Genomic DNA, 13,335 nt, shown 5'->3' on the forward strand with positions numbered 1-13,335 from the left:
TCTACTGTACATGCAGATGGATGGCGGCAGTACGCTGCATTTACCCGCTGATAAATCTCCGCTGAAGGATTTGTATCAGATGAATTCAAACTTTCCGTCTTTAGCGTTTAGCTTAGCGCAATGCCATAGCAACCATAAACACCACTGTCTTGGCCGCATCGTTCCAGCTCCCCCCTCTCCTCCAAAAGTCGTCCCATCCGGTTCCAAACAAAAACACGTTGGGGACGGCCAAATGTCTCACTGCCACACTGCTCCTGCACCCACTACTGTCCCAGTCTATGCTACAGACCCGCCAGTGTAGATCACATGATAAACCACAGGAACTGCAGCAAATAAACGTGTATCTCTCCTTCCATTCCCCCCCCATGTCCTTTTTCCTCTCCCTTTCCCCACCTCTCACCTTCTATGCTCTTTTTTGTTTTCTCTTGCTGTTCTATCTCTTTCTTCCTCTTTCTGCTCTTTTCTATACTGTCCTTTTGTCCTAACCTTTCCATTCCTCTTCTTAATTTGGTTTCCCATTCGTTCCTTGCCCCGCTCTGTCTTTTTTTTCCCTGCCCCCCTTTTCTCTCCTCTTTTTTTTCCAGCCATTCCTGGGCAGCAGTGACAATGTCAACCAGGTCTGCGGAAAGATCAAGCTGGGAAAGGAGGTGCTAGCTACACTAGAAGGACACTGGGTAAGACACAAGACATGTGACGGCTGCTTGTTGGATAACTGACCCGGATCCACATGAATCAACATTAGTGGACTAGTTGTTTTTCGGCCTTCTGCTACTAGGCCAACATAGTAAATACACAGTTTATCAGCCATGCCGTTGTGTCCCTGTGCCTTGGTGTGTTTTAAAGAAGCTGTGGAACGTAAACCCACCAGGATGGAGCAAATAGCTACTTCAGAACAGCTTTACTGTGCTGTCTTTAGGCAAGTAAGGCAAGCCTTGTAACTTTCCCCTCACAGGACACTGAGATCTTCATCAATGACAAGAAGACAGGGACCGTGGACACTTTCTGGAACCCGACGCCAGAGCTAAGGCAGAGTCGACTGACCCGCTACACCGTCCCTCCAGAGGAGCAGGGAGAGTCCGAATCAGAAAGGTGAACCTTGACGTAACTCTTGTCAGGGTATCAGCAGATCCTTAAACATGATATATATGATTCATTATTTATTGGCTCTTCATTTAGTTTCTATGGCCAGATTTACCTCTGTCACGCCTTGGCATATTGATAGTGTTTCAGGTGTGAAAGCTGCTTCTGCAGTTTGTACTACACCCCTACAGAAGAACTTCATGGCTCTGTTCCCTCTCAATCCGCAGACTGTGGCAGCACGTGACCCGGGCCATCAACAACAAGGACCAGATCGAGGCCACCAATGAGAAGTTCATCTTGGAGGAAGCCCAGCGGAAGTCTGCCCGCGAACGGAAAGCCAAATGTGAGGAGTGGATCTCGGCCCTGTTCGAGCAGGACCCCGTCACCGGAGAGTGGCATTACAGATATGCCGAGTGAGTGACTCCTCTGAGACCTGTGAGCTCGTGGTCTGAGACCAGATTGTAGACAAGTCAGAGAAAAGGATCCGGTGGCTCCTAGATCTACTGCGTAGGGCTGTAACGGTATTAGAAATAAAACCGAATTCGCAACACTCAGCTTTAAAAAAAAATGGAGGTTTGTATCGAATCTAGTAGTAGTAGTAACTTGAGTACTACTAAATTTATTAGGCTGATTTGTTTGTCTTTTAAACAAAAACATTTTTTATTTATGATATGATAGACAGGGCAGTTCTCTGTGGTAGAATGGGATGAATAATAATGTTTTCAGTGTATGTCTTTCTCTATCTGTTTTCTGACTCTACCTCTCCTTTCTCTTTTTGTTTCTTTGTCTTCCTCTCTTTCTCTTACTCGTTCTTTGTTCTCTGCCATCTTGTTCCCATGCCCCGCCCTTGTCTGTCTCACTGTTTTTCCTTCTCTGTGTCTCCTCATGTCCCCCTCTCGGCCCTCTCCCCAGCACGCGGCCATGGGATCCGCTCAACGACTTGATCCAGTTTGAGAAAGACGGCTGTATCCAGACCAAGGTCCGACACCGCACCCCTATGGTACGTTCTGGCAGTCTTATTAGTCTGAGTAACCAGGGGCCGCGGAGGGACAATTGCAAGTGCCAGGTAGGTCGTCCTGTTCGAAAACCGCCATTTAAAAGAAAAAAAAGCAGCTCGCCGCCTCAGCCACCTTCCACGCAGCACCCGGTGCACCGTCTTCATTTCCGCTTCTTCTCTGTGTGTCGTCCTCGCCGTTTTCGCCTCTGCTCCCTTTTTTTGGTCATGTTTTTTTCATACTCTTTGTCATGTTTTTGTTCTGTCCCTGCCCTAGCACCCGCTGTTCTCTCTGTATGGGAGGGCATTTTATGTCAAAGTGAATGTCTTTTCTGGCCTCGTCAAGAGGAAAAGGATAATTTAACATGAAGGACTACTTTGTGTCACACAGGCCAGATGTGAAAACGTTGTTTCCTACAGTTTTTTCCGGCATTGTGAAAGATTACAGAGTTGACGTGAAACTAAGGCAGGTCCGAGTCTGATTGAGGCTGCAGCAAGTTGGATAACTTCTGCTCAATGTTTTCAGGTGCGTCTTAAGCACGTGGTGGAGTGTGTGGAAAGACTGCACTCAGTTCAGTGTAATTTACCACTTATTCACACCTTGGAGACTGTGACACCATCAGAGAAATATATATATATATCTATATATATAGATATATATATATTTGGTTTTTTTCTCTCCCATACAACGTCTAAAAGAGAGAACATCCATTACATCAACAGAGCAACCACCCCCACCAACGCCTGGCCACGCCCTCGTCACTCTTCACCTGTCCTCACCTGTCTGCATGGTGTTTGTCTCTGTGTTGTGTTTCCGCTCGCTGAGCCTCGACCTCTACTGGGCCTCGACCTCTGCTGAGCCTCGACCTCTGCTGGGCCTAGACCTCTGCTGGGCCTAGACCTCTGCTGGGCCTAGACCTCTGCTGAGCCTCGACCTCTGCTGGGCCTAGACCTCTGCTGGGCTGCACCTTGTTCATGTGGAGAAGCTAGCGGTGCAGTCCAGTGTAACGGCTGCTCCTGTGTTCAAAGTAACCACCTGCCAAGTGCCAAAGCTAGTCACTTCTCTCTTTGGGAACTTCTTTTCGTCTTTGGTTCAGCTTTTGAAGCACCGCAACCAGTTCAGTGGAAAATAATTCTAGCTGGGTGAAAAAAAAGCCTCTACCCTGGAAATAAAAAAAAACACATCTGAAAAAAAGGAGGGGGGGTGTCTTAGCCAGATGTTGTTTGTTTTTAGAAGGAAAGGAGAGGGCGGGGGGGATGACATGCAGCTAAGGGCTGTAGGTCGTAGTTGAACCCGTTGAGGAGTAAACCTCTACATATGGGCGCCCTCTCCACCATTTCAGCTATCCGGGCGCCCCCTGACGTTGAGCTGGGGGACCATAAATGTCATGTGACCATAAATGTCTTGTGACCATAAATGTCATGTGACCATAAATGTCTTGTGACCATAAATGACACCCAGCACCAGCTCAGCCAAAATCCAAACTCAATCGCAGTAGCCGGGTTTCACCCAGTAGAGGGCACTCACTAAGCATATTTACATTCATCATTAAATCAAACTTCAAACCTGTTCTGCCTGACAAAGACCAGGCCTGACTACATGCATCACATTTAATAAAGCATGTAGAATTAAGATAATAATCCCGTTGGACTGAGTTGTTTAAATGAGCCATTCTTGGCAGGTCTGGTTTATTTTAGACACTGGTCGTGTGTCGTCGAGTGATTTAATGGATGGGACTGAACAGCATGCCTCGCACAGTCATTAACACGCCAATGCCAACTAGCATGTTTGTGTTGGGGTGTGTGGGAGTGGGCTGGGGGGTGGGGGACGGGGGGGGACTCTTCTTGATGAAGTTAAACCATTATTTTCTATTATTGAGTCTTTATACTGTGCGGATGCTAAGGAATGTTTGGATGTGCTCTTATCTGGTTGGAGCTGTCATGTGAACCCTGTTTGTTTGACCTGTTTCTCTTTGTGTGTGTGTGTGTGTGTGTGTGTGTGTCTGTGTGTGTCTGTGTGTGTGTGTGTGTGTGTGTCTGTGTGTGTCTGTGTGTGTCTGTGTGTGTCTGTGTGTGTCTGTGTAGGTGACGGTGCCAAAGAGGAAACACAAGAGCGACAAGCCCAAGAGCCCAGAGAGTGGCTGTTCTTCACCCGAACCCGACCGCCAAGACTCGTCTGGCAGCGAACGTGAGTCACACACACACACACACACACACACACACACACACACACACACACACACACACACACACACACACACACAAAGGCTAACATGAGTAAATCTGGCCAATCTGCTTTTCTATGGTTAAAAAAAATAAGATTTGGTTATTTTGACGCACAGAATATAGTCTGAATATCATACATACTGTACCATATTATTATTATTATTATTATTACAGATACACAACAGCTCAAGAAGCAGGTAAAATGAACTTCTTGGTAAAAATCTGAGCTAAATTTGGTTTTAAATGGGAAGTTGTTTTAACAGCCTATAGATCACTATATTAAGTGTGAGCAGGCTCCACACACATGTTGAAAGGTTGGAGAAACCCTGGTTACATGTTACCTGGGCGGATATGAAACTCATTCTGCACAACACCCAACGACCTCCACTGGAAGGTGTTTCAAAATAATAATAATAATAATAATTTCCTTTCTGACCCCTCATCTCATCTGAGCCCCAACAAATAAAAAACATTAACAAAGAGAGACCAGAAATCAGGCTCATCTCTGATGATTGTTTTCTGAAATTAATATACGGTGATGAATAACAGAAAAATGGAATATATTACTCTTGTTTGTTATTACAATGGAAAATGGTAGCCTATGTCTATTTTATCTCCTTTATCCCTGTTACCACGGTTACACAAGTCAAGTGCAAAATATAAAGAAAAGTATATACACTAAATGATACAAAATGTATTATTTGACCAATTTCAAAGTTTTACTACATTTTCTTCCTGGAATCCACCTTGAAAACCCTTTGAAGAACTGGCCACAGGTGGGGGGGGGGGGGGGGGGGGGGGGGGGGGGGGGGGGGGTGTAAGAAACCTCCTGGGAACCAGAATAAATGGCCATCTGTGTGTCATTAGAAAGATCTTTAGATAGGATGTAATGTGGCGTGGTGAACATTGGGAACCATGTGGAACACCTCTGTTGCAGGACACAAAAGCAAGCATAGCAGTCGGCTGAGGAAGAAGGGAGCCGACCTCAGTGAACTTCAAAGTGCCATTGACTCCATCAAGAAGACCCAGGAGGACATCAACAGGTGAGAGGGGCGGGGCTCACACCGGGAGAGGGACGGGACGCCCCCCTTTGGAGCATTGACACATAACTGTGTGTGTGTGTGTGTGTGTGTGTGTGTGTGTGTGTGTGCAGGAGCATCAGCGTGCTGCGGAGTCGTGCGGCAGGCCGCGTGGAGGGCGGCTCTTTCCTCCAACAGCGTGACTACGTCATCATTGTTTTCCTCATCCTCCTTCAGGTCCTCATCAACTATGTCTTCAAGTAGCAGCCATACCCCACACACACACACACACACACACACACACACACACACACACACACACACACACACACGTACTCACACACACACACACATACACGCATTAGGCGTCACAGTGGAGGACCTAAAGAAAGACGTGAACTTTGGCCTCTGAAAACAAGTGACCCCACCTGTCTTCTCCTCTGTCTTTACTAAATCCAACGACACATGTCCAGAAACGTGGAGACTTCCACTCAAAAAGAGACTTTTTTAACGTGTTTATATTTAAGCGGTCCATTCCAAACTCTGGGGAGATCCATCGATTTCAAAGTGAAGAGGAGCAGCGATGAAGTGAAGCAGTTGGAGGTGAGATGTTGGGGGGTGAAGTCTCCACTGCCACCCTGGAGCTTGCTGCTTTGCCTTGATGTCCGAGGCAAAGACAGCAGCCGGTTTTAGCTGTTGTTGGTTTTCGTTTTTTTCCGTGATTCACATTTCACCTCAAACGACTGAGGACCTTTTAACCTGGAGACGAGTACCACAGCTCAGATGGTAACAGATTTAAAAAAAAAAGAAAGAATAATAAATACAAAAAAACCTTTAATTTCCATGTTTTTTTATCGTTTTGTTTCTTTCGTGCGTTGTCCTTTGTGAATATGGATCTGCTGGGAACACAAAGCAGTGAAAAGGGAGAGAAAAACAAAGTGGTCCAATCTATGTGACTTTTATTTTTTTATTATCACATATGTTGATAGCGGCTGTGGACGAGGAAGACGAATACCACGAGCGATAAGGTGGAAAGGAACAGAAGCTATCATTGATATATATAGATATAAATAGAACGTCACCTTTTGCTCATCTTACAGCGTAGGTAGCACGTAGAGACGGAGGAGCGGGGGGGGACATTAGCCCGATGTACAGTATTCTGTCTTCAGGCACAAATGCACTGGAAACCTCACTTATTTGGGTCAATATAGTTTTTTTTTATCATTTCAACTTGCACTCAAGTGAGCATCAAAATCCTTTTACATCTCTGCTCTGAGGTGGTCTGATTGGGGGACCGTTCCTGAGCTTCAGTGACCCCCGTCCTGGTTTCAGTAAAGGGAAGGGATAGGTTTTAATCAGGGAAGCTACGTGGGTCGGTCTAACATCTGAAACGAGCTCGAGGAGAAGATCAATAACATATTGAAACATATTATAACATCTTATAAGATCAGATTTCTTGTCTACACTTGCTTCAAGAAGGCTAATAAAACAACAACTTTTCATTTTTGCACTTTGGTTTTTGTATGGATTAATAATGAGAAACACGGTGTTAATTCTGCTTAGAGTCACTATGCTAAGCTAAGAGGCTGCTAGCTTTAGCTTTATATTTACCGGTAAGAGAGTGAGTAAATGTATTTCACACAGAAAAATCTAAACCATTCCTTTAAAATGAGTTGTTTAAATTTAGGAGTGCAATGATATAGACAAAATCTGAAAGACGTAAAGACCAGCTGATGGACAGCCTGGTCTCGGAATAGAAAACGCGACTCCAGACCAACAGGAGAGAAAACCCTTTCCGTTTCCAGTGCTTTTGTGCCTCCGATATTAACCAGGAAACTAGAATAGACACTTCAGTAAGCTCCCAGTGGGACATAGACTTTTCTAATGACTACTATCGCCACAGTAAACCATTCCAGATGTACGCCAGTACCAGCCAAACTCGCTGTGTAGAGTAGGAGTCGACCCGGTCACTGTGTCCACGCCCCGTAGCACCGAGGTTCCCCGTGCAGATACCCCGCCCTCCGTGCACAAGCCAGTCTTTTCAACCTTGTGTGTCTTTTCTGTCCACTGCTCTGTAGATACACATGTACATGGGCATAAAAAGTACAGATTAGTGGGGGTACACAATTAAATTCCCATCACGCATTTCTGCGAATGCCCTCACGACGTCGCTGTTATTCAGCAGTTGCAGGATTAAAGAAGTCTTTGGACGATTTGTGAGTATACATCGTGGTTCTTATCTGGTGCCTTCCTCTTTGGAAACATGGATTTTAAAAATAAAGAAGTCTGTAATAAAGGGTGGACATCATACCCTGACAATGTACTGACTATGGCTAAAGTTAAGGGCTGCGTCTAGCTCTAATACACAGGAAAACAAATCTACAGTATTTCAAATACTGCCCAAAACTACTGCATTGGTTTTCTGTGTCAACCAAGGATGAAGGCAGCACATCAGAAGCCATCGAGCCTCAGGACTTTCTCCTGTCCAAGTTAACCGGGACAGCTCCAAACGATCCAGTCCCCCTAGGGAGCATGTCTGAAGCTAGTTCTTTGTATCTCTCTCGGCCTGTCATGATGTCAGCCTTGTGGGCGTGTACATATGGGATCGCCTCCGCCGTCAGCAGACTGTTGAACACAGGGTTAAAGAGAGACTGGTGGCAATCCGGATCCAGCTGTACCCCCGTAAGTTACCCGGCTGGCCCGTGTGTATCAGTACGTGTTTTTTTGTGTATCCTCATTGCCTCGATCGCTCATCTTTAACAGAGTCCATATTTTAGAATGTGGAGAAATAAGTATACACCAGTGCCTTCTAGAGTGGGACTGGGGACTGGGGAGTGGGGGGATGGGGGGTTCGGCAGGGAGGTGGGGGGGTGGGGGTGGAGCATACTAAGTCACCATGTCTCAGACTGAGCTAAAACTGATGGGAGTGATCTGGAATCAAAGCATTGGTGGGTGGTGGAGGGTGGGGGGGGGGACGTGCCATACGAAGCCTTAGATAACGGGTCTGGCTCACCACCCTGCCCAGCTCCTGCCTCCCCCCCCCCTAAAGCGTCGCCATAGTAACTCACCCGTAGGTTTTCCGGATGCTGAGTCCTGCCACAGGGGAGAGAGAGAGGGGGGAGAGAGACGCCCCCCCCCCCCCCCCCCCTCTCTCTCTCTCACACACCAAATTCAGAGGAAATACAACATCTCTGCTGTCTGGTGTTGCTCCATCTGTAAAATAATCCATTTTATTTATTCCTCTTTTGTATGTTTTCATTTTCGGCTGCTCGTAGCATCAAATCCCCGCTCTCTTTTGGCTTTTAACTTTTTTTTCATGTTGATTTTAACACTCCAAGTTGGTTTTATCCCGCTCGTGTTAACGACGTCACACATTAGCAACTGTCCTCAACTTGTGCACACTGTCAATGTCAACTGCCCCCCCCCCCCTTTTTCCTATCTGAGAACGTGAATATATTTACTGTATCCATGGCAACTATAACTTTCTGGAAGTTTATGGTCACATGTAACAACACAGAATAAAATCAAATGACATACTGGGGTCTTCTGTCTGTTTGATGAAACTAATCAGCTGTACTTTGCATGTCATGTCTATTCTGTAATCATTGGGGGTGTAGTTTTCGAACTACAAAGAGGTCCAACATGGACACCTAATCTGGTCTCCAGTGGGTCAGACCAGCGACCCACTTCAATTCAATTTCTACGATTAAAGTCGTAAAATTACAGAAAAAGAACTCGGGTATACTCTGAGATTGGAATTAGTTACTTATCTGCAACTTTCAGACTTTGCAAAGTCTGACTTTGTGGTCCTTTTGGCGGTCCGGTTCTGGCCCACGGGCCGTACGTTTGACCCCCTTGATCTAGACCAAAACATGAACGAGGTATCATCGTGCAACTTCCTAAAATAAAAAGTGTCTGTGAGGTCAAACTACTGCAATGGAGATGTTCTCCTCTGAAAGACTGGAGACATCCATCAAGCAGTGGTGGACTGGAACGAAGTACAGTTACTCAGGTGCTGTACTTTACAACAAATGTGAGGTACTTCAGTCTGTTCATCACACTTTTTACTTCCACTTCTATCACTTTCAGAAGTATTATACTTTAACAGTACTCCGACAGAACTGTTTAGATTGTTTCCAGTTTCTAAGATGCAAAGAGTACTGGAACTTTTAATACTTGAAGTACACTTTCATGATGATACTTAAATACTTTAAGTAGCATTTTAAGTGCAGGACTTTAACTCTTACTATAACAGTACAGTAAGTTTTTTACAGTGTAGTATTAGTACTTGTACTGAAGTAAAGGATCTGAATACTTCTGAAAATAGATTGAAACTGTGAGAGAGAGAAACTCTTCAAAGATAATTAGTTAAGGAACTGAAGATGTTTTTATTGTTCCTATTGTCCTGTAGACCGTCCCAGCCTGGTGCAGGTCTACAGTTTCCTCCCTGATGTCCTTCCACAGCTCTCTGGTTCCTATTGTCCCTGTAGAGACCATCCCAGCCTGGTGCAGGTCTACAGTTTTATCCCTGATGTCCTTCCACAGCTCTCTGGTTCCATTGTCCTGTAGACCATCCACCCTGGTGCAGGTCTACAGTTTATCCCTGATGTCCTTCCACAGCTCTCTGGTTCCTGCCTATTGTCCGTAGACCATCCCAGCCTGGTGCAGGTCTACAGTTTTATCCCGTGATGTCCTTCCACAGCTCTCTGGTTCCTAGGTCCTGTAGACACCCGCCTGTGGCAGGTCTACAGTTTTCCCTGATGTCCCCACAGCTCTCTGGTTCCTATTGTCCTGTAGACCGTCCCACCTGGTGCAGGTCTACAGTTTATCCTGTATGTCCTTCCACAGCTCTCTGGTTCCTATTGTCCTGTAGCGTCCCAGCCTGGTGCAGGTCTACAGTTTTATATCCCTGTGTCCTTCCACAGCCTCTGGTTCCTATTGTCCTGTAGCCGTCCCAGCCTGGTGCAGGTCTCCGTTTTATCCCTGATTCCTTCCACAGCTCTCTGTTCCTATTGTCCTGTAGCCGTCCCAGCCTGGTGCAGGTCTACAGTTTTATCCCTGATGTCCTTCCACAGCTCTCTGGTTCCTATTGTCCTGTAGACCGTCCCAGCCTGGTGCAGGTCTACAGTTTTATCCCTGATGTCCTTCCACAGCTCTCTGGTTCCTATTGTCCTGTAGACCGTCCCAGCCTGGTGCAGGTCTACAGTTTTATCCCTGATGTCCTTCCACAGCTCTCTGGTTCCTATTGTCCTGTAGACCATCCCAGCCTGGTGCAGGTCTACAGTTTTATCCCTGATGTCCTTCCACAGCTCTCTGGTTCCTATTGTCCTGTAGCTGTCCCAGCCTGGTGCAGGTCTACAGTTTTATCCCTGATGTCCTTCCCCAGCTCTCTGGTTCCTATTGTCCTGTAGCTGTCCCAGCCTGGTGCAGGTCTACAGTTTTATCCCTGATGTCCTTCCACAGCTCTCTGGTTCCTATTGTCCTGTAGCTGTCCCAGCCTGTGTGCAGGTCTACATTTATGTATCCCTGATGTCCTCCCCAGCTCTCGGTTCCTATTGTCCTGTAGACCATCCCAGCCTGGTGCAGGTCTACAGTTTTATCCCTGATGTCCTTCCACAGCTCTCTGTTCCTTATTGTCCGGTAGCCTGTCCCAGCCTGTGCAGGTCTACAGTTTTATCCCTGATGTCCTTCCACAGCTCTCTGGTTCCTATTGTCCTGTAGACCATCCCGCCTGTGCAGGTCTACAGTTTTCTCCCTGATTCCTTCCACGCTCTCTGGTTCCTATTGTCCTGTAGCCTGTCCCAGCTTGGTGCAGGTCTACGTTTTTACCCTGATGTCCTTCCCCAGCTCTCTGGTTCCTATTGTCCTGTAGCTGTCCCAGCCTGGTGCAGGTCTACAGTTTATCCCTGTGTCCTTCCACAGCTCTCTGGTTCCTATTGTCCTGTAGACCATCCCAGCCGGTGCAGGTCTACAGTTTTATCCCTGATGTCCTTCCACACTCTCTGGTTCCTTTGTCCTGTAGACCATCCCAGCCTGGTGCAGGTCTACAGTTTTATCCCTGATGTCCTTCCACACTCTCTGGTTCCTATTGTCCTGTAGCCTGTCCCGCTGGTGCAGGTCTACAGTTTTCTCGCTCTATTCTTCCACAGCTCTCTGGTTCCTATTGTCCTGTACCTGTCCCAGCTTGGTGCAGGTCTACAGTTTTCTCCCTATGTCCTTCCACACTCTCTGGTTCCTATTGTCCTGTAGACCGTCCCAGCCTGTTGCAGATCTACAGTTTTATCCCTGATGTCCTTCCACAGCTCTCTGTGTCTATTGTCCTGTAGACCGTCCCAGCCTGTTGCAGATCTACAGTTTATCCCTATTCCTTCCACGCTCTTGGTCTTGGCTATTGTCCTGTAGCTGTCCCAGCTTGGTGCAGGTCTACAGTTTTATCCCTGATGTCCTTCCACAGCTCTCTGGTCTTGGCTGTTGTGGAGAGGTTGGCGTCTGTTTGAGTGTGTGGACAGGTGTCTTTCATACAGGTAACGAGTGGAGAACCAGAGGGCTTCTTAAAGAAAAACTAACAGGTCTGTGAGAGCCGGAAGTCTTACTGGTTGGTAGGTGATCAAATATTTATGTCATGCAATAAAATGCAAATGAATTATTTAAAAATCACACAATGGGATTTTCTGGATTTAGTTTTAGATTCCGTGTCTCTTAGTTGAAGTGTTCCTATGATAAAGATCCCAGACCTCTACATGCTTTGGAAGTATCAGAGTTGGGGGGGGGGGGGGGGGGGGATCACCAAACGCCTCCCAATACGACATCACAAAGGTTATGCCACAATACGATATTAGTGCGATTTTAAACATATTGAGATATTCTGTGATATATTGCAATTTGTAACCTTTCTTCCAATTTCTAATTTTCCCCAATTTCAAATGACGTCCCCAAAAGGAAACTTTATCAACATCTGTTTCAGATGTAGGCTGAGGGTAGCGGATCAATAAAGTATTTCTGATTCTGGTTCGGTTTCATCTAAAAAGAACCTTGTCTCTGTTAGTTCATCTCCCTTCAGCTTTCAAGCAGACAAACTGAGCCCCACATATTTAATATATAATATTTAATAAAAGATCGATACTTGGCGCATGTGTATCGATACAGTATTGCTACTGAAAACATCGCGATACTATGCTGTATTGATCCCCCCCCCCCCCCCCCCCGGAGTATGCAGATGTGTGTATATTGGCCCCATTAATTACATAATGGCCCTGAGAAGCAAGTGTTTGATATAAGCGACTGTAGCTAAATATTTGAGCATGTCTTCTGAAATTAGTTCATTATCTAAAATCATTGGCATTTCAATAATAATAAAACCACCCAAATGGATTGTGGTGAAATGAGTGCAGAACAGCTCAGCCCCCCGTAGAGGGCGATGTCCTGAACCCCTCACATTGTTCCTAATAACAGGACTCTGCCCAGGTAGGCTGGAGGTCTCAGAGAGTCCCCACCCCTGAAAGTACCCATGAAACGTAAATTCTTTTGTATTACGAGTGTCTCTGAAAATTAACTTCAACATGCAAATGAGCTATACAACAATCCAATATGCACAGAACACACCCACATAGGCTTCATGCTTCCTTTATCCACCACGAAAAGGAAGCAACAACGGGAGTTGGTGTTTTTAATTTAATTAAATTGTATTATTATTCTTTATGTTGTTGTTGTTTTTATCCAGCTTGGATCCTCGACCCCTTCTCTGTGGCCCTTGGTCCCCCCCCCCCCCCCCCCCCCCCCCCCTTTCAGTTTTTGGTTTGTTCTGTCCCCTCTGGCTCATATTCATCTGATAAATCCGCGTGGGGGAGTCCATGTCTTCTGCTGTGCATCTTGTGCTGCAGTCTTTCTTGCAAATAGTGGACTACATCTAGTATTTCTGATCGGTTGTTATCGGCATAAATCTCCCATCAAAAACATGCCCCCCCCATCTTTTGGATTCCCCCCTTTTCCACTCCATCCTTTGGTAGAAGACCTGAA

General features: G+C 46.1%; 1 protein-coding gene across 17 annotated transcripts in view; it reads left to right on the top strand.

Moving 5' to 3' along the window:
- osbpl8 (oxysterol binding protein-like 8) overlaps window positions 1-8,854 on the top strand; it is a 77,880-nt gene extending 69,026 nt beyond the window's left edge. For 12 of the 17 annotated variants that reach the window (XM_032511092.1, XM_032511099.1, XM_032511096.1 and 9 more), the window contains 7 exons: window positions 585-674; window positions 953-1,089; window positions 1,308-1,493; window positions 1,993-2,146; window positions 4,160-4,262; window positions 5,238-5,343; window positions 5,454-8,854. In XM_032511092.1, coding sequence (XP_032366983.1) covers window positions 585-674; window positions 953-1,089; window positions 1,308-1,493; window positions 1,993-2,146; window positions 4,160-4,262; window positions 5,238-5,343; window positions 5,454-5,583 — 906 coding nt within the window. In that variant the 3' untranslated portion in view covers window positions 5,584-8,854. The remainder of the gene's footprint in view (window positions 1-584; window positions 675-952; window positions 1,090-1,307; window positions 1,494-1,992; window positions 2,147-4,159; window positions 4,263-5,237; window positions 5,344-5,453) is intronic. The other 5 variants (XM_032511097.1, XM_032511098.1, XM_032511107.1 and 2 more) reach the window with 3 other exon arrangements.
- Window positions 8,855-13,335: the final 4,481 nt, after the last annotated feature.

The sequence above is a fragment of the Etheostoma spectabile genome, unplaced genomic scaffold (assembly GCF_008692095.1).
Source record: "Etheostoma spectabile isolate EspeVRDwgs_2016 unplaced genomic scaffold, UIUC_Espe_1.0 scaffold317, whole genome shotgun sequence".
NCBI lineage: Eukaryota > Metazoa > Chordata > Actinopteri > Perciformes > Percidae > Etheostoma > Etheostoma spectabile.